The 21,750-nt window shown below is 41.9% G+C and overlaps 1 protein-coding gene and 1 non-coding gene across 2 annotated transcripts in view; one reads left to right on the forward strand and one right to left on the reverse strand.

Moving 5' to 3' along the window:
• The first annotated feature begins 1,998 nt into the window (after nucleotides 1–1,998).
• LOC139359514 (14-3-3 protein epsilon-like) overlaps nucleotides 1,999–21,750 on the forward strand; it is a 71,267-nt gene continuing 51,515 nt past the window's right edge. The window contains exons 1-2 of the mRNA XM_071082632.1: nucleotides 1,999–2,074; nucleotides 2,350–2,424. Of these exons, the coding sequence (XP_070938733.1) occupies nucleotides 2,409–2,424 (16 nt within the window). The 5' untranslated portion in view covers nucleotides 1,999–2,074; nucleotides 2,350–2,408. The remainder of the gene's footprint in view (nucleotides 2,075–2,349; nucleotides 2,425–21,750) is intronic.
• Nucleotides 15,773–15,879, reverse strand: LOC139359694 (U6 spliceosomal RNA). The gene has a single exon (XR_011616052.1). It is a non-coding gene; the product is annotated as a U6 spliceosomal RNA (small nuclear RNA).

Below are 21,750 nucleotides of genomic sequence, written 5' to 3' on the forward strand. Positions count from 1 at the left end.
TTCACGGTTAATTGCAAATTGAGTGGCAGAACCATGGTGGAGATTTCACCGTTTCCAAGTCCCATTTCACTGTCTTTAAACATCGCTGCTACAGCGTCATCCTAATCTACTTTTCCGTTTTTATCTCATGCTTCCTCTTATTTTACCATTGGCTGCTGCCAACCTTGACTTTCCTGTCTTAATTCAAAGTGCAGCTTAGATGGTATCTTCACGGTATTTTGATCTCTTACCACCCACCCTAAGAATTACAACATTATTTTTATGATCCTCTGCAGATGTGCTAAAGAAAATAAAATTGTTAAAATTATAGCATTATCAGTTACTGAAGTTCTCCATGTTTGTCTTCCTGTTTATCCACTATCTCTGCCCCCTCCCTTGTCCCAACAATTGTATATTACATTTGTATGTATTACAACAATAATACATAGAAACTCATAGCCTTAATGTTACATTATTTAAGGACTCCCAATGTTTTTATGCTGATCTCAATCTATCATTTTAAATATTTTTTAAGGTGAAGTCATTTCGCCTCTCCTTTAATGATCTATTCTAGCATTTGATACACAATTTGGGAAATTTTTTCACAACTGAACACTACTGACAATGTTAAGTCCCGTGGGCATCTCATTGAAGATGAAGACTTTCCAATCTGGAGCCATCGAAAGATACCTGTCATCGTGTCACTGGTGAGAGATTATGTGATAAGTTTCATAAACTGTGATATACACGATTATCAACTATACATTATGTGTACTCTCAGAAACACTTTCCTAGAGATCCTTTATTTTGTTGTAACAGTTTCAACAGTAAGACAGTTGTCAGATTTCTAGTCCTTCAGGACATGTAAGCCTTTTGTTTAATTTCCGTTCAGTGCATTTACATACACATTTTGAGGAATACACTGAGAACCTGTGTAGGGGATGCCTTTAATGTACAGACACCGAGCACCCCTCACACACAATGTGTGGGAATCACTAGAATGCAACCCATTGTAATCACTTGGTTTTTGAGAAATGGGCAGAAAAGATATATTCATCCATTCCTTCAACTAGCTCCTGAGGACCAACTCTGAGTTAGTCACAGTAGCAGGTAGAAATGTAAAGACCAACGTGGCCCTGCGGGAGTTTATAATCCAGGTGCTGTTGGAAAGTAAGGCAGGTACTCAAGTTAGTATAATCCAAGGCAGAATATGACTAGTGAGATGTGATATAGTAATGATACCTGACATTGTGTGTGTGTGTGTGTGTGTGGGTGGGTGGGTGTGTATAGTAACTTACACAGTATTTTTTCATGTATTTTTTTTTTTGGCTCCATAATGATCTTTCCGTTAAGATAGAAATAATCAGTCTCATTTTACAAATGTAGACATTGACACACTTGTCTAGGTGAAGCCGCTATGAAAGGATGGAGTATAGATTTAAATCCAAGTCATCAGTCTCCCGAGTCCAGTGTGTTCTTGGTTATATCATTCTGCCTTCCTCGGTGGTGTTTTCTCCTGTGTTTTGCACGGTAGCCCTGCGTCTCAGCCAGTATTTCCATTTTAACAGCATGACTCTCTTTGGTCTTACTGTAGTATTCGTACAGTTAACTTGAATTTTAAAAATTTGGAGCCAGGCATGGTGGTTCACACCTGTAATCCTAGTACTCTGGGAGGCCGAGGCGAGCAGATTGCTTGATCTCAGGAGTTCGAGACCAGAGTGGGGAACATGGCGAAACCCCATGTCTACCAAAAATACAAAAATTAGGTGGGCATGGTGGCGTGCTCCTGTACTCCCAGCTACTTGCGGGCCTGAGGCAGGAGGACCACTTGAACCTGGGAGGTTGAGAAGGCTGCAGTGAGCTGAGACTGTGCCACTGCACTCTAGCCTAAGTGACAAAGAGACCCTGTCTCAAAAAAAAAAAAAAAAACTGTTGGCTTCCTTAAGTTTCCGTTGGTGGACCGCATGTATTACTGTTATGGAAAACATTCCATTTCAACGGCTTTCCCTCCCCATGCGCTACATACTAAATCAGTGCTACGGTTTACTTCCGCTTGGACAAAATGAAGATAGCAGAGAAGGAAAGGAAAATAAAAGTAAGATATTTTGTTTGTTTGTTTCTGAATGTTGAGTTATTTTCGTGAAAAACATAGTAAACTGTTAGGCCTAAAATAGAGAGGCATTAATACTTATCTGTTTATACTAGATATCATTTTTGGGGGTGAAAGGGAAAGGATGACGCACTTTTGTTGTTCATTCAAAACTATGAAGAGACTCCATGCATCTACTTTCAAGATCACTGGGGTCACTCAGTTCCTCAGATTTTGTATCCTCTGCCAAAAATGTTTATAAATTTTCTCTTTTGTCCCAGGTCATATAAAAGTGGGTCTGGAGTAAACAACAGACGAACTGAGCTATTTTTGAAAGAACATGACCACCTTCAAAAGTAGGTATTATTGAATGTACGTGCATGATGCGATTTTCCGTGTTTATTGATTCATTGACTTATGTAACAAACATTTTATGATGTTTATTATAGTAAGTGCTTTATCCATGCTAATTCATTCTATTCTCCTAATGACTCTTTTCCATAGAAAAGGAATTGTAACTCTTCCGACCATAATGAGAAAAGATCCAGTGCTAATCACTTAATTGTTACCTTAACATGTTTTTTTATTGCCTTAATGTGCTCTTTTCCTTAACAAGTCTTGCTCTAATGCTTTTGTCCAATACTACAGGTTATTAGTTAAAAAATCATGCTGATAATGAATTATGTTTGAATGGCCTGTTACCTCTTTTTTTTTTTTTTTTTTTTGAGACAGAGTCTGGCTCTGTTGCCCAGGCTGGAGTGCAGTGGCCTGATCTCAGCTCACTGCAAGCCCCGCCTCCCGAGTTCACACCATTCTCCTGCCTCAGCCTCCCGAGTAGCTGGAAGTACCGGCGCCCGCCACCTCGCCCGGCTAATTTTTTTTCTATTTTAGTAGAAACGGGATTTCACCATGTTAGCCAGGATAGTCTCGATCTCCTGAACTCATGATCCGCCCGTCTCGGCCTCCCAAAGTGCTGGGATTACAGGCTTGAGCCACCGCGCCTGGCCGGCCTGTTACCTCTTATATATGAAGAAGCCATATAAAGAGACATTAGGTCATATATCAAATTCTAAAAAGGTTTTATTTTTCAAGATTTCATAAGAAAGTACTTAAATACTTGGATGAAGTAGATATAGTTTTAAAAATAAGCCACCATAGTCTGTTTCTTTAGTTTTCTACTTTTCTCTGAAATGTACAGGTTTCTTTGCTCTTGACTTTGTGTTTTGTTGTAGAAACTAAGGATCAGAAAATTACTTATCTCTGCAGACTTAGCCTATAAGCACTTGAGCAGCTTGTATCCGTGAGAGTTAAGTGTGAGGAATTATGTTGATATTTTCTACTGAATGTCATAAATTAGTCATGTCTTATGGGCTTAACATACCATTCAATTTACTTTTCTTTAAAAGTCACCACTTTAAATATAAGCTGTTGAAATCAAAATACAGAAGGATCCAGAGCTTTTTAGAAGCCTGGGTGCTCCTAGTGTTGGAACTAGTTTTCTGAATCTGTTGGACGTTATTGGTTCGCAGAAGGGGCAGTCTCTTCTAGAGCATGTTTAGTTTGTGGTATTCATAGCTTTGGTAGTTCTCTTTGTATTTGACAAAGACCACTGTGAAAAGAATTTTGCGTTGCATCCAAAATTATATTAATCTATTCTTGGGGAACACAGTAATTTAGGGGATAGAATATTCAATAGCATAAAATACAGATTAGGTTGCATCAGTATCTCTATATTTATTGCTTCAAAAGACACAGTTAGAAATGCAGTAGTTGACTTTGACAAGAATGATTCGATGCTGAGAAGAGTCTACCAGTTATTATACACACAAATATTATTTATTTCATGACTTCAGAACACGTCCCATATTAAAACTTCTGTATGAATTTTGCAGAAAGTTTTGCCTTTGCTTTAATTATTCAAAGTAAATCCTTGAGGAGTTTAATATCATTCATTTTACAGGAGAATGAAGCAATTCAAGTATACACATCTTTAATAATTTGTTTAGGCTATAAACATGCTGAGAAGACAGAAATCAAAAGGTATTTTTCCATCTTAGATCAAAGTATAAAGTCTCAGACAATTTTACATACAATATTCTTTATATATATTATATACTTTATATACATTTCTTTCAACATTCTTGTGAAGAAGTTTGTGTGTGCCAAACCTATACAGTGAGAAACTGAGATAGGATGAAACTGAATGGAATGAGAGCTTCAATATATATATACTTCCAATATATACACTTTACATATGTTATATACTTTATATACATTTCTTTCAACATTCTTGTGAAGAAGTTTGTGTGTGCCAAATCTATACAGAGAGAAACTGAGATAGGATGAAACTGAATGGAATGAGAGCGTCTGATGAATTAGAGGAGTTGTTGATTGTGAAAACCAGGGCTTAGTCATTGTTCTCAATATTGAGTACATGAGCCTCCAAATAAATTTTTTTCTTTTTCCTTTTTTTTTTTTTTTTTTGCAGACAGTCTTGCTCTGTTGCCCAGGTTGGAGTGCAGTGGTGCGATATAGGCTCACTGCAACCTCCACCTCCCAGGTTCAAGCAATTCTCCTGCCTCAGCCTCCCAAGTAGCTGGGACTACAGGCGCCTGCCACCATACCCAGCTAATTTTTGTATTTTTGGTAGAGATGGGGTTTCACCATATTGTCAAGTCTGGTCTTAAACTGCTGACCTTGTGATCCACACACCTCAGCATCCCAAAGTGATGGGATTACAGGCGTGAGCCACCAGCCCAGCCTCCAAATACTTTTTGTAGTCAATTTTTTTGAAATTAAAAATACTTGCTAGGTAGCAATATTAAAATTATTAGTAAAATATGGTTACGAAGTAATGTGAGAAACTAGTTTTTCAATGTTACTGTATTTCATTTGCTAAGTGCTTTGAGGAAGAAGTGGGAAGATTTTTTTGAAATAACAAAAGCTCTAAATGTTATTTCATTTAACTATGAACATCTTTTACTCTTCAGTAGATTGCAAGCCTTTTCCCAGGTAATCTGATTTTTGTTGTTGTTGTTTTTAAACATATGGTGTGGCCGGGCGCGGTGGCTCATGCCTGTAATCCCAGCACTTTGGGAGGCCAAGGGGGAAGATCATGAAGTCAAGAAATCCAGACCGGCCGGGCGCAGCGGCTGACACCTGTAATCCCAGCACTTTGGGAGGCCGAGACGGGCGGATCACGAGGTCAGGAGATCGAGACCATCCTGGCTAACACGGTGAAACCCCGTGTCTACTAAAAAATACAAAAAACTAGCCGTGCGAGGTGGCGGGCACCTGTAGTCCCAGCTACTGGGAAGGCTGAGACAGGAGAATGGGGTAAACCTGGGAGACGGAGGTTACAGTGAGCTGAGATCCAGCCACTGCACTCCAGCCTGGGTGACAGAGCGAGACCCTGTCTCAAAAAATATAAATGTGTATATATATATGCATATATATATATGTATACACATATATATGGTGCATATATTGCATAATACAGAGAAACTATAAATTATGTAACCACTTCCCTAATGCTGGCCTTTTGTATTATTTTCTGTTTTTATTATTATACACAGAAAGCCTTTGTGTGTATCCATCATTATTTTGATAAGTTCCTAAATTAGAATTGCAGGATTAAAAAACACATTCATTCGCAGTTTTTTCTATAATATTGCCAAATTTCCAAGTTTGATATTTTGCGGTAGGATCAGACTGTTTATGGCAAGAACTATGTTTAAGCTTATGCTTCTTCATAAATCTTTCATGATAATGTAAATTTTTACTTGTTCCAAAAGTACATATTTTCGCTTGGAAAAAGAGTAGATCAATTATTGTAAATGAATGCCAGACTTTAACACACACACACACACACACACACACACAGAGAGAGAGAGAGAGAGAGGGAGAGAGAGAGAGATAATTAACTTTGTAATGAATTGTTTTTACCAGTTCTCCTTAATACTCTTTTTATCTGAAAATGGATGTTTGTAGGTTTTAGCAGTTTGTGTTATGGAAGACAGAAATTTCTTTTCCTACAAGGTGAATAAGATAACTTTCATTTTTGGCTTGCTTTCCCTGAGTCTCAGTCAGAAGAAAATACTGACTTTGAATTAGTGTCAAGCTTGTAGCTGTTTGTTTTCCACGGGACTGTTGATACATTTTTAGAAAGTTTTTGGTTGCTGTTTCGGTTAATTTCTCTTCCTTTCTACAATTGTTGTCTTTCAGTACTCCCTGATGTTCTTCGTCTTGAAGAAGTAGCTAGTTAATTTTAAAGTTCTTCTCACCCCAAGAACTTCTGCCTTTATAATTGTTTCTCTCTTCATTTTTATTTTATACAAGATATGTGGCTGATTATATTGTTTCTGTCTGTACAGATGGAGAGTTAAGGAATAAAGAGGACAGACTAGATTACCTCAAACACTGAAATGCTATGATTTGTCCCAAGTCATACATGCATTATCTGATGAGACATATATGCTTTTTCTCTGAGAAGCATTTTATCATTTTGAATAAAATAGGTCTTCTGAATTTACCTTAATGAAGCTGACAACTTTCAGAGTTTTTCAGTGGTGAAGAGAAACTAGAATAAGGAGATAACTGACACAAACAGAAAAAGCCTCGTCTCTTCTGGATTCCTTTAATGCCAGTGGTCATCACCAGCTGTAGATCAGCCACCCTTTACCCGGGCTGGGACCTCCACCTTCTCATCTACAGGTGTATCACCTCAGAAATCTTCTGCATCTCACTGTCACCCAACACATTTTCTCCTTCCAGGCCTCTGTAGTCTCACAAGTTTGTCTGTATTTTTCTTCTTATAACCTACCCTGCTACCCTAGCCCGCCTGGATCTCACAGGAGATTAACTGAAATCCTCCCAACATTGGGCCTTTCCTGTGCCCGTCTTCCTGCTGTACCCTGGTAAAATGCCAGCCCAATCCAGTCTGTTGTTCCACTTCTGTATCTGAAGGCTAAAGAAAAAGCAACTAGTCATACAGATGAACCCTGTTTTAAAGTAACTACTAAATCTTTTCAAACTCATCTAAGTGCTCAGCCTTGCCTAATGCCTTTTCCTTGCCCAACCCTGTTTAGTTCTCTCATTCTCTTCAACATCTTTACCCAATCTCCTTCCCCCTCTTGACCTTCCTGTCTCTTCACCTGATACTGAGGTTCTTAGCTCCTACTTCATTGAGAATGTTAAGGTTTTGCTCTCTTCCATAAATTGACCTATAGGAGTATCCTTCACCCCTTTCCTGTGGTTTTTAGGGGATGGAATATTTGTCCTGAGAGGGCCAATACATCCATTGGACGCTTGTCTCTATCCCCATTTGCTACGTAAGTATTTGACTTCAGCCATCCGGTACGCTGGCTCTGTCTCTGGTTTACACCTGCTGTCTCTGTGTCAGCACTCACTTCCGCTTTAGCCCATTGACTTCTTCCCTCACAACACTACTGAACTTGTCAATAGGCACATCGGTGATCTCCTGCATGCCAAGTCTCACGGACATTTTTCTTTGTGTTGTTTGGCTGCTGCTCTGCCTGACTTGATATTATAATCTCCTTTCCTGAAACCCTAGGCTACTGTAGCACAACACTTTACTGGTTCTCCACTTACCTTCCTTACTTCTCTTTCCTTTTTTTTTCCAGATCCCTCCAGATGTGGCCTAGGAATCCTTTCAAACACAGTGCTCCAGGCAGAAATTAGTTGGAGTTAGTTCACAAGATGCAATTTATTTGCCATCCACCCTTGCATTTCAGCTCCATGATTTGTCCTTGACATGCCTGTCTATAAAAACACTTTCTCCTTCCCAGAGATGGCAGCTAACAAGACCTAGCAAAGAGAAATGGGAATTTTCATTCACAGTTTCATAGGGAAAGCAATTGATAAGATTATTTTACTGCTAAGGATAATAAAATGAATGAGAGAGTTGAAGAAAGAGGCACAAATTCTGAAACTGTCTAGAACCATCTAAGAGGTAAAGCTGAGGCGTTTTATCCATACTTGTAGGCTGTGATTTTTTTTTTTTTTTTTTTTTTTTTTTGAGACGGAGTCTCGCTTTGTCGCCCAGGCTGGAGTGCAGTGGCAAGATCTCGGCTCACTGCAAGCTCCGCCTCCCGGGTTCCCACCATTCTCCTGCCTCAGCCTCCCGAGTAGCTGGGACTACAGGCGCCCGCCACCACGCCCGGCTAATTTTTTGTATTTTTAGTAGAGACGGGGTTTCACTGGGTTAGCCAGGATGGTCTCGATCTCCTGACCTCGTGATCCGCCTGTCTTGCCCTCCCAAAGTGCTGGGATTACAGGCTTGAGCCACCGTGCCCGGCCTGTGATTGTTTCATAGAAGTACTCTCTGATTTATGGGCATGTCATTGATCACAACTAGAATTACAGATTGGGTACATTAAGCACATCAGCGTAAAAATCCTTGACATTTTGGCCGGGCGCGGTGGCTCACGCCTGTAATCCCAGCACTTGGGGATGCCAAGGCGGGTGGATCACGAGGTCAGGAGTTCGAGATCAGCCTGACCAACATGGTGAAACCCCGTCTCTATTAAAAATACAAAAATTAGCCGGGTTTGGTGGCACGTGCCTGCAATCCCAGCTACTCGGGAAGCTGAGGTAGGAGAATGGCTTGAACCCGGGAGGCAGAGGTTGCAGTGAGCCAAGATCTGGCTGTTGCACTCTAGCCTGGCGACAGAGGGAGTCTCCGTCTTTAAAAAAAAAAAAAAAAAAAGCCTTGACATTTAAAAAATACCTCTGGCAGGGTTTCAGTGTAGTCATAATATTTAAAATATTACCATGATTTTTCAGTTTCTTACACATAATTTTGTTTAGTCACATGAGTGATAAGAACATATAGACTTCTTGCTGGGGCATTGGCTCATGCCTGTAATGCCTGTAATCCCCTCTACTCAGGAGGCTGAGTCGGGAGGATTGCTTGAGGTCAGGACTTTGAGACTAGCCTGGACAATATAGCAAGACTCTGTCTCCTACAAAATACATAGCCATAAATAGATTTCTTGGTTTGTAGGGTTAACTTTTAATATTTTCCTCCCATTAATTGGCCCCCCCCTTTTTTTTTTTTTTTTTTTTTTTTTTGAGATGGAGTCTCGCTCTGTCACCCAGGCTGGAGTGCAGTGGCATGATCTCGGCTCACTGCAACCTTTGCCTCTCGGGTTCAAGTGATTCTCCTGACTCAGCCTCCTGAGTAGCTGGGACTACAGGCATGTGTCACCACGCTGACTAATTTTTCGTATTTTTTTAGTAGAGTTGGGGTTTCATCATGTTAGTCAGGATGGTCTCGATCTCTTGACCTCGTGATCTGCCCGCCTCGGCCTTCCTAAGTGCTGGGATCACAGGCCTGAGCCACCGCGCTCGGTCTAATTTGCCACTTTTATCTGACTAAGATAACTTAACTTTTTCCTTGGATTGGTGATATAGTGAAATGATTAGGGCAGGGTTTTGAAGCCAGAGAGATTTGGGTTCCTACCCTGCTGTGAGCTGTAGATTTTGGGGGCAGTGGACTTAAATTCTCTGACTTTCCAGTTACTTTTATTTATTTTGTTTTTACTTTTTGAGATGGAGTCTCCCTCTGCCATTCGGGCTGGAGTGCAGCCGCGCGATCTCGGCTCCCTGCAAGCTCCGCCCCTCGGGTTCAAGCCATTCTCCTGCCTCAGGCTCCCGAGTAGCTGGGACTACAGGCGCCCGCCACCATGCCTGGCTAATTCATTTTTGTATTTTTAGTAGAGACGGGGTTTCACCGTGTTAGCCAGGGTGATCTTGATCTCCTGACCTCGCGATCCGCCCGCCTCAGCCTCCCAAAGTGCTGGGATTACAGGCCTGAGCCACCGCCCCCGGCATCCAGTGACTTTTAAGTGGGTAAAATAACCCTTACTTTGTAGAATGTTGCAAAGATTAGAAAGGATGTATGTAAAATGTTTACCTATTCCAGTGCTTGGTATGTAGTAGACGAATTCTAACATTACACTGAGCTATTTTGCCCACTGTGGATTTAGAATAGAAAAGTATACTCATACATTAGAATTGTGCACCTAGAGCTAAGTGACTCCAGCCCTGGGGAACCCTTCAATGCCAAAATGGCATGTAGGACTAGATAAACGAATGTCACCTGTCCCTGTCTATTAAAACTCGCTGTATTGGGCCGAGGACATCGCTTGGCGGATGAGTAAGCCTCACCCATCTGGACAGCAGCATTTATACTTCAACGTTACTTTTATCTTCATATTTGCTGCTTGTTGTTATTTATGTGGTCACTAGCATGAATGATTCACATACACACATACATATTCTCTGTCTTGTTGTGAAATATTACACCAAGGAGAAAACACCATTGTGCAGTTAGTGACAGTGAAGTAGCCCCAGACACAGTGCTCTTCGGTGGAAACATGGGAAGTTTACAGAAGAAGCTCTGTGTCATAGCGATAGCCGTAAACTTTGGAATATGCAAAGATCTTGAAGTGTATCTCTCACCTATACCAGGGATTTTGGTACAGTACAGAATTGCATTTTGAGCTTATGAGAACTGGTAGCATTGGATTATTTCACTTTATGTCTATCACTCCGTTCATGGGGTATTTTCAGATTTCATGTCAAGGCTCCATTTGGCTCAGATGGTACAATTGTCTGCCATGTTGAAATAGGTGGCAATGCAAATTAATATTACCCTGAAACAAGACTTTATTTTTTTTATTTTCAAAATTTTAAAAAATTATAGTTTAAGTTCTGAGATACATGTGCAGAACATGCAGGTTTGTTACACAGGTATACATGTGCCATGGTGGTTTGCTGTACCTATCAACCTGCCATCTAGGTTTTAAGCCCTTCATGCATTAAGTATTTGTCCTAATGCTATCCCTCCCCTTGCCCGCCGTCCCCTGACAGGCCCTGGTATGTGATGTTTCCCTCCCTGTGTCCATGTGTTCTCATTGTTCAACTCCCACTCATGAGTGAGAACATGCGGTGTTTGGTTTTCTGTTCCTGTGTTAGTTTGCCGAGATGATGGTTTACAGCAGCATCCATGTCCCTGAAAATGACATGAACTCATTCGTTTTTATGGCTGCCTAGTATTCCATGGGGTACATGTGCCATGTTTTCTTTATCCAGTCTATCCTTGATGGGCATTTGGGTTGGTTCCAAGTCTTTGCTGTTGTAAATAGTGCTGCAGTAAACGTATGTGTACATGTGTCTTTAGAGTAGAATGATTTACAATCCTTTGGGTATATACCCAGTAATGGGATTGCTGGGTCTAATGGTATTTCTGGTTCTAAAAGTCTTAAAATATCCTCTAAAGCAGATTTCAAAATACAACATCCATGAGTCCACAAGAGACCTGCTCACAGACGGCATCTGTAATTTACAGGAAGATGACGCTGACACTGGCTTAACCATGCACTTAGCACACCACAGTTACAATGAAAATTCAATTTTGTGCCGAAAGTGGGAAATAAATGGAGGTGTAAGTGTTTGCTTTAGGAGACTTTGATCCATGTAAATAGAAAATGGTTTTATTACATGTAAAATAAGATTTAAAGTGGTCACTGTGAGGAATCGCCATACTGTCTTCCACGATGATTGAACTAATTTACACTCCCACCAACGGTGTAAAAGCATGCCTGTATCTCCACATCCTTTCCAGCATCTGTTGTTTCCTGACTTTTTAATGATCGCCATTTTAACTGGCATGAGATGGAATCTCATTGTGGTTTTGATTTGCATTTCTCTAATGAGCAGTGATGATGAGCTTTATTTCATATGTTTGTTGACCGCATAAATATCTTCTTTTGAGAAGTGTCTGTTCATATCTTTCACCCTCTTTTTGATGGGGTTTTCTTTCTTGTAAATTTGTTTAAATTCCTTGAGGATTCTGGATATTAAATCTTTGTCAGATGGATAGATTGCAAACATTTTCTCCCATTCTGTAGGTTGCCTGTTCACTCTGATGATAGTTTTTTTGCTGTGCAGAAGCCCTTTAGTTTAAGGTTTTTTTTTAATATTTGTGTAATAATGTCCAGTTTTATCAAGCAGAATGATCTACATAGGAGCTTTTATGCAGAACTCATTGTTCTTCACTTAGAGCTTGTTAGTCCCATAGTGAAGTCAAATCCATCTTCAGTTGCTACGTGCCTTTGTTACACAGTTAAACTTGAGTTGGAGATGCTCTGCCATAGGGAGGAATTTTCACCCCCCAGATGCGTTTGTGTAATATAATGTATTTTTCCCCTTTCCCCTGTGGAAACTTTGTGGAGGATTATTTCAGTGTTAACCCTGATGGATAGTTTAGTAATCGAACAAGTGTCTGTTACTCCTTTATTCATTGATTTATCAAGCACTTTTACAGTATGAAATGAGATAATGTGTGTGAAAAACTTTGTAAGCTTTACACATTTAAGATTTTTTTCTCCAGTGCATAGCATGATGCCTGACATATTTTAATTGCTCTTTATACCCTTGAATGAACTGGTGAAGGGCCAAGAGTTATGAGAGTATAATACTAGAGTGGAGACGGATTCGTTCTGCTGAATGGACAGGTGGGATGCGGAGGCTTCCAAGAATATCACTTTTGAACCGGACTTGGAAATATAAGTTATTTATTTTAAGAATCAAGAAAAGAGATTCTGGGGGGGCAGCTGTCAGTCGTTAAAGTGCCTTGATTAAGATGAACCACATATCTACAGGCTTATACCGTTTACAGGACGCTTTGTTTACAGTATCTCTTTTGAGCCTTATGACAGGTCCATGAGGTGAGTTCATACAACCGAGAAGCCTTGACCAGAACCTGGGTTCTAGGGTGTAAGAGACAGCATCTGGCCAGTTTATTCTCTTCAGTTTCATGGATGCTATGATCGCTAATATTATTGTATTTCAATTTGTGAAAGCATGGTTTTCTGAGTTACAAGTATATGAAAGACAAATGTATACATGTAATAAAATGTATAGTTTTCTTTTTCTTTTTCTTTTTTTTTTTTTTTTTTGAGAGAGAGTCTCGCTCAGTCCCAGGCTAGAGTGTAGTGGTGCGATCTTGGCACACTGCAAACTCTGCCTCTGAGGTTCAAGCTATTTTCCTGCCTCAGCCTCCCAAGGAGCTGGGATTGCAGGTGTGCACCACCATGCCTGCCTAATTTTTGTATTTTTAGTAGAGAGGGGGTTTCACCATGTTGGCCAGGCTGGCTTCGAACTGCTGACCTCATGATCTGCCTGCCTCGACCTCCAAAAGTGATGGGATTTTAGACCTGAGCCACCGCACCCATAGTTTTCTTTTTATTTCTGTGTAGCAGGTTAGCTTGTATTGATACATGAGGAGGTTTTTTTCAGAGGTTTCAAAAACAAGCTAGAAAATGCTTCCATAATATTTCATAGCTTCTTTATGATTCAAGCAGTTTTTCAGGATTTTCAGTCCATTTAAAGCATTTCTCTAACGAACACTAAAAATTATGAGCTCTACATTCTCTTGTAAGCTTTCTTTTTCTGTTATAGTTGAGCAACTTTGTTGACATTTTTATTTTTATTTTTATTTTTTTATTATTATTTTTTTGAGACGGAGTCTCCCTCTGTCACCCAGGCTGGAGTGCAGTGGTGCGATCTCAGCTTACTGCAAGCTCTGCCTCCCGGGTTCATGCCATTCTCCTGCCTCAGCCTCCTGAGTAGCTGGTACTACAGGCGCCCGCCACCACGCCCAGCTAGTTTTTTTTTGTAGTTTTAGTAGAGACGGGGTTTCACTGTGTTAGCCAGGATGGTCTTGATGACCTGACCTCGTGATCCACCCACCTCGACCTCCGAAAGTGCTGGGATTACAGGTGTGACCCACCATATCTGGCCCAGTTGTAGCTCTTATGTTTAGATCTTTGATCCATTTTGAGTCAATTTTTGTGTGTGGTGTAAGGTAAGTGTCCACCTACATTCTTTTGCATGTAGATAATCCAGTTTTCCCAGCATTATTTGTTGAAAAGACTCTTTCCCACTGAATGATCCTGACACTTTTTTGAAAATCACTTCACCATATCAGCGAGAGTTTATTTCTGAACTCTCTGTTCTCTTTCAGTGCTCTGTGTTTCTGCCAATACAACACTGTTATTTATTTATTTATTTATTTATTTATTTATTTTGAGGTGGAGTTTCACTCTTGTTGCTCAGGTTGGAGTGTAGTGGCCTGATTTTGGCTCACTGCAACCTCTGCCTCCTGGGTTCAAGTGATTCTCCTTCCTCAGCCTCCCGAGTAGCTGAGATTACAGGCATGCGCCACCACACCCAGCTAATTTGGTATTTTTGGTAGAGACGGGGTTTCTCCATGTTGGTCAGGCTGGTCTTGAACACCCGACCTCAGGTTCCTGGTGCTTCCTATTGCACCATCTTCCCAGAATCCTCTCCCTTCCTGTTGTGCTTTTATAGCCACGCCTGCTTTCCTCCTGCTGCCAGACTTAGTCATAACCACTAATGTATTCTTCATTTTGGTAATTTTGTTATTTCAAGGATGTTATATACACGGGATAATAGAAGTTGTAATTTTCCAGAGGCCAGGTGCGTGGCTTAGGCCTGTAATCCCAGCATATTGGGAGGCTGAGGTGGGTGGGTCACTTGAGGTCAGGAGTTCGAAACCAGCCTGGCCAACATGGTGAAACCCTGTCACTGAAAATACAAAAATTAGCCAGCTGTGGTGGCGCTCACCTGACATCCCAGCTGCTTGGGAGGCTGAGACATGAGAATTGCTTGAATCCAAGAGGCAGAGGTTGCAGTGAGCTGAGATTGTGCCTCTGCACTGCACCCTGGGTGACAGAGTGAGACTCGGTCTAAAACCAAAACAAAACAATATGTAACTTTCTGGGATTGAGTTTTTTACACTAGGTTTAATTCCTCGGAGATTCCTCCAGGTTGTTGCTTAATGTTTGTTACAGTTATACTGCATTTTGTTTAATTACTTATTTGCTGAAAGATAATCTCAGTTATTTCCACTTGTAGGTTATTGTGAATAAAACTGTTACAGCCGGGCGCGGTGGCTCACGCCTGTAATCCCAGCACTTTGGGAGGCCGAGGCGGGCGGATCACAAGGTCAGGAGATCGAGACCACAGTGAAACCCCGTCTCTACTAAAAATACAAAAAATTAGCCGGGCGCGGTTGTGGGCGCCTGTAGTTCCGGCTACTCTGGAGGTTGAGCCAGGAGAATGGCGAGAGCCCGGGAGGCGGAGCTTGCAGTGAGCCGAGATCGCACCACTGCACTCCAGCCTGGGCGACAGAGCAAGACTCTGTCTCAAAAAAAAAAAAAAAAAAAAAATTACACAGGTTTTCATGTGAACATAGGTCTTCATTTAGTAATTTTGATAGGTGGGTAGTGATCTCACTGTGTGTATTATTATTATTATTTTTGAGACAGGGTCTTGCTCTGTTACCTAGGCTTTGAAGGGCAATGTTGTGATCATGGCTCATTACCACCTTAACCCTCTGAGTAGCTGGGACTATGGGTGTGTGCCACTATACCCAGCCAGTGTTTTTAAAATAGGTTTCTGAGGAGATGGGGTCTTGCTATGTTGCTCAGGCCGATTTTGAACTTCTGAGCTCAAGCCATGCTCCAGACTGGTCTCCTAAAGTGCTGGGATTACAGGCCACTACACATGCCTCATTGTGTTTTTAATATGTATTTACTTAGTGGCTAATGATATTGACCATCTTTTCAGGTGCTTATTTGGTATCTTTAAAAAAAAAATACAGAACACTTTAAGAATTTGCATGTCATCACTGTGCAGGGAACATGCTAATCTTCTCTGTATTGATTCAATTTTGGTATATGTGCTGCTGCGACAAGCAAACTAATACCTTTATATATCCTCTGTTCATCACTTTTGGCTATTTTCTTTTTCTTTTTTTGATACGGAGTCTCCCCATCTCTACTTAAAAAAATACAAACATTAGCCGGGCATGGTGGCACATGCCTGTAGTCTCAGCTACTTGGGAGGTTGAGGCGGGAGAATTGCTTGAACCCAGGAAGCAGAGGTTGCAGTGAGCTGAGATCGCACCACTGTACTCCAGCCTGAGCAACAGAGTGAGACTGTCTGAAAAAAAAAAGTATTCTACTCTTGGTGGGTGCAATGTTCTGTTAATATCCATGGATGCAGTTAGTTCATGGGGTTGAATTAAATATTCTTGCTGTGAATATATGTGTAGTTTTAACAGTTGTTACAGGGAAATACTGAAGTCTTTCTAGTGGATTTATGCATTTCTCCATTCTGTTCCATCAGGTTTTCTTTCACATATTTTGCAGTCCTGTTTTTTGGTGCATACACATTCAGGAATGTTATGTCCTTTTGGTGGATTGACCCTTCTCTCAATAAATAATTTCCTTCTTAGTCTCTAGTACTTTTTGTTTGCTCTGAAGTATACTGTTTCTGATATTGTCATCTAGCATTTCTTTAATTAATGTTTGCATCATATACGTTTTAAATTTTTTCTTTGCTTTCAACCTGCTTAGATTGTTATATTCAAAGTAAATTTCTTGTACACAAAATAGTGTTAGGCTATGTTTTATTTATTTTTCTTTTTTTTTTTTTTTTTTTGAGATGGAATCTTGCACCGTCACCTGGGCTGGAGAGCAATGGCATCATCTTGGTTCACTGCAACCTCTGCCTCCTGGGTTGAAGTGATTCTCCTGCCTCAGCCTCCTGAGTAGCTGGGATTACAGGTGTACGCCACCATGCCTGGTTTTTTTTTATATTTTTAATAGAGATCGGGTTTCACTATGTTGACCAAGCTGGTCTCAAACACTTGACCTCGTGATCTGCTTTCCTCAGCCTCCCAAAGTGCTGGGATTACAGGTGTGAGCCACTGCGCCTGGCCTTTTTTTTTTTTTTTTTTTTTTTGAGACATGGTCTTGCTCTGTCACCCAGGCTGGACTGCAGTGGCACAATCGTGGTTTACTGCAGCCTGGACCTCCTGGGCTCAAACAATTCCCCCACCTCAGCCTCCCAAGTAATTGGGACCACACATGTGCACCATCACACCTTACTAATTTTTTTATTATTTGTAGGGACAAGGTCTTGTTATGTTGCCCAGCCTGGTCTTGAACTCCTGGGCTCAAGAGACCCTCCTGTCATGGCCTCCCAAAGTGCTGGCATTACAGGCGTGAGCCACCATGCTTGGCTTTAGGTTAGTTTTTAAAATCCAGTTTGTCAATCTTTGTCTTTTTTTTTTTGAGACAGAGTGTCGCTCTGTGACTCAGGGTGGAGTGCCGTGGTATGATCTTGGCTCACTACAACCTCCACCTAGTGGGTTCAAATGATTCTCCTGCCTCAGCCTCCAGAGTAGCTATTACAGGTGCCTACCACCACGCCTGGCTAAATTTTTTTTTTTTTTTTTTTTTGTATTTTTAGTAGAGACAGATTTGCACCATGTTGGCCAGGCTGGTCTCGAACACCGAACCTCAAATGATCTGCTCTCCTCGGCCTCCCCAAGTGCTGGGATTATGGTCACGAGCCACTGCACCTGGCCAGTTTTTGTCTTTTATTTGCTGTATTTAGGTATTTGGGTCATTTACATAGTTACAGATGTTGTCAGAGTCCCTTTTTTTGGGGGGGTTTGGGCGGGGACAAAGTGTTACTCTTGCCTAGGCTGGAGGGTAGTGGCTCAATCTTGGCCTACTGCAACCTCTGCCTCCCGGGTTCAAGCAGTTCTTGTGCCTCAGTCTCCCAAGTAGCTGGGATTACAGGCATGTGCCACCACGCCCAGCTAATTTTTATATTTTTAGCAGAGATGGGGTTTCACCACGTTGGCCAGGCTGGTCTTGAATTCCTGGCCTTAGATGATTCACCCACCGTGGCCTCCCAAAGTGCTAGAATTACAGGCTTCAGCCACCATGCCTCGTTTAAGTTTTTTTTTGTTTTTTGATTGCTCTTTTTCCTGCTTTCTTTTGGGTTACTTGAACATTTTTGGAATTCCATTTTTCTTGTATTTTTTTTTCTACCCCAATTCACTATGACAAAACCATTTTTCTTTATTGTGTTTTGTATCTGTTTATTTTAGTTCGTTGATATTGTTTGGATATTTGTTCCACTGAAATTGTTTTACTTCTTTTTTTGAGACAAAGTTTTGCTCTCGTTGCCCAGACTGAAGTGCAATGGCGCGATCTTGGCTTACCGCAACCTCCGCCTCCTAGGTTCAAGGGATTCTCCTGCCTCAGCCTCCTAAGTAGCTGGGATTACAGGCATGCGCCACCACACCAGCTAATTTTAGTAGAGACGGTGTCTGTCCATGTTAGTTAGGCTGTTCTCAAACTCCTGACCTGAGGTAATTCACCCACCTCAGCCTCCCAAAGTGATGGGATTACAGGCATGAGCCACCGTGTCCGGCCGAAACATTTTTTTTGGGAGGCCAAGATGGGTTAGTCACCTGGGGTCAGGGTTTGAAGCCAGCCTGGCCAACATGGCAAAACCCCGCCTCTACTAAAAACACAAAAATTAGCCAGACATGATGGCAGCACCTGTAATCCCTGCTACTCAGGAGGCTGAGGCAGGAGAATGGCTTGAACTTGGGAGATGAGCTGAGATAATGCCAGTGCACTCCAGCTTGGGCAGCAGAGCGAGACTCCATCTCAAAAAGCAAAAAACAACCACGAATAAGCAAAAAAAAGGTTTGTTTCAGTTAATCCTGATGTATCTGAGAGATATTAGATACAAGATATATCAATGTTTGCATTTGTTTATTGCCTTTTTCCATTCAGTTTGAAATCTTCCCAATTCTTGGTATCTTTTTGGTATCACAAATAACTTTTGATTGAAACCTGCGCATTTTTGTGTTCTCATGAGACTATGCGGCTTAAACAACTGTTTTAACTAGTGTTCTCTTACACTGATCTAACAGGAGCAGAGTGTTGGTGCTACCTTGTTAAGCCAGGTTGGGGATGAAGTTCAGGTTCTCTACCTTGTCTATGTTGATATTTGAAGTAAATTCCCTTTTAGTTCCCTTTTTTTTTAAATTTTTTTTGAGACGGAGTCTCGCTCTGTCACCCAGCCTGGAGTGCAGTGGCGCGATCTCGGCTCACTGCAGGCTCCGCCTCCTGGGTTCACGCCTTTCTCCTGCCTCAGCTTCTGGCGTAGCTGGGACTACAGGCGCCCGCCGCCACGCCCAGCTAATTTTTTTGTATTTTTCGTAGAGATGGGGTTTCACTGTGTTAGCCAGGATGGTCTCCATCTCCTGACCTCGTGATCCTCCCGCCGCGGCCTCCCAAAGTGCTGGGATTACAGGCGTGAGCCACCGTGGCTGGCCTCCCTTTCAGTTCTTTGCAGAGGTGGGAGTTGTGGCTCCCACCTGATCTCCCTGGTGGATGTGGCCTCATTTGTTACTGGTGAAAGTTCTGACTCTCTCCTAGGTCTTCTCTGCTACCGCTCCAGTGGGAACAGGGAGGGATGCCCTATTACTCGCAGATAGTAGTGAAGGCCAGGCTTCCCCACGTTTCTCCACTGACAGGGTGGGGAGGGGATGCTCATTAACTAGCCATTTGGAATGAAAGTTCCAGTGCCCTGCTTAATTTGCTGTGACACCACCTGGTGGGAATCTAGGGTTGTTTTCATGACAGTCTCAGGAGGGTGGATATCTAGGTTTCCATGCGATCATTGCTGGTGTGGGTGGGGCTAGGTTTTCTGTGGTGTTATGCTGGATTAGAGCAGTTCTTCTTCAAAAGTTTTCTTTCTGGGGAACATCCCACTTTACTGGTAATTGGGTCCGGAGAGAGAAGGCCTTTGTTGGGGCTTTTTTTTTTTTTTTTTTGGAGACAGTCTCTCTCTATCACCCAGACTGGAGTGCAGCGGCGCGATCTCTGCTCACTGCAACCTCCGCCTCCCGAGTTCAAGCGGTTCTCGTGCCTCAGCCTCCGGAGTAGCTGGGATTATAGGCGCCGGCCAACACGCCCGGCTAACTTTTATTTTTAGTGGAGAGGGGGTTTTGCCATGTTGGCCAGGCTGGCCTCCAACTCCTGACCTCAGGTGATCCACCCGCCTCGGCCTCCCGAAGTGCTGGGATTATAGGCGTGAGCCACCACGCCCGGCCCTGTTGGGGATTGTATTGGTCTGTGCCCATCGGTGTTCCTGATGTACTCACTTCTTGCATTCCAGGAGTAGGATACATTAGTCAAGAAGAATACCCAGGGAATTTACTGCTCTACTGTGCCTTGTGTCTTGTGATCCTGAACTAATTTGTCTTCTCTCCACTTTTCAGAGAATATTCGTTTCATTTATAATATTCACTTTTTAAATTTGTACTTACTGGGAGGAATAGGGAAAAGTATGTCCGTTCCATCCTCCCAGAAGTGTAAGTCTAACCTTTGATTTCATTGAGTGTGCCCTATTTTTCTGTTTCTGTTTCATTGACTTCTGCTCGATCTTTCTTTCTTTTGCTCTTCCAGTTTCTTAAGGAAAAGATGAAATCACTGATTTGTTTCTTTTCTAATATAGTCGTGTAATTGTATGAATTTTTCTTTCAATTACTGCTTTAACCGTCTTAAAAATACTTGATATTTTTGTCTTTTTTTAACCCGTTGGTTATGTTATTTAATTAATTAATTAATTAATTTTATATTTTGAGACAGATTCTTGCTCTGTCGCTCAGGCTGGAGTGCAGCCGCGCGATCTTGGCTCACTGCAACCGCCACCTCCCCGGTTCAAGCAGTTCTCTGCCTGAGCCTCCTGAGTAGCTATGGTTACAGGTGGCTGCTACCATGCCCCGCTAACTTTTGTATTTTTAGTAGAGACGAGGTTTCCCCATCTTGGCCACACTGGTCTTGAACTCCTGACCTTATGATCCACCTGCCTTGACCTCCTAAAGTGCTGGAATTACAGGCATGAACCACTGCTCCTGGTCCCCATTGGTTGTTTTAAAAGTATGTTTTGATTCCAAATATTGGGGTTGTCTTATTGATTTTTTTTTCTGTCACTGATTTCTAAATTAATAACACAGTGGTAAGAAAAAAACTCGTGATAAGACCTGAAACCTTTTAAATTTACCAGGAGTTGTTTTTCTGGTTCGAATATAGTATATCTTGTAAGTGTTCCAAATGCACTTGAACAGAATTTGTATTCTGGTAGTTTGTGCGGAGTATTCTATAGTTACGTCAGTTTGGTTAGTGGTGTTATTCAAGCTTCTGTATCCTTACTGATTCTCTGTCTACTGGTCCTATTATTATTATTATCATTCCTTTTCTTTGAACGTGATGTCGCTCTGTCACCTAGACTGGAGTGCAGTGACATGCACAATCATAGCTCACTGAGCCTCCACCCCCTGGGCTCAAGTGATCCTCCCACCTCAGCCTCCCCAGTAGCTGGGTCTACAGGCATATGCTACCACACCTAGCAAAATTTTTTTTTTTTTTTGAGATGGAATCTCGCTCTGTCGCCCAGGCTGGAGTGCAATGGCGCGATCTCTGCTCACTGCAACCTCCGCCTCCTGGGTTCAAGCGATTCTCCTACCTCAGCCTCCCGAGTAGCTAGGATTACTGTTGTACGCCACCACGCCCAGCTAATTTTTGTATTTTTAGTAGAGACGGGGTTTCACCATTTTGGCCATGCTGGACTCAAATTCTTGACCTCAGATGATCCGCCTGCCTCAGGCTCCCAAAGTGCTGGGACTACAGGTGTGAGCCAACACGCCCGGCCCACCCACTTAGTTTTTTAAAATCTTTTTGTAGAGACAGGGT

This window comes from Macaca nemestrina, chromosome 17, assembly GCF_043159975.1.
Source record: "Macaca nemestrina isolate mMacNem1 chromosome 17, mMacNem.hap1, whole genome shotgun sequence".
NCBI classification, from domain to species: domain Eukaryota; kingdom Metazoa; phylum Chordata; class Mammalia; order Primates; family Cercopithecidae; genus Macaca; species Macaca nemestrina.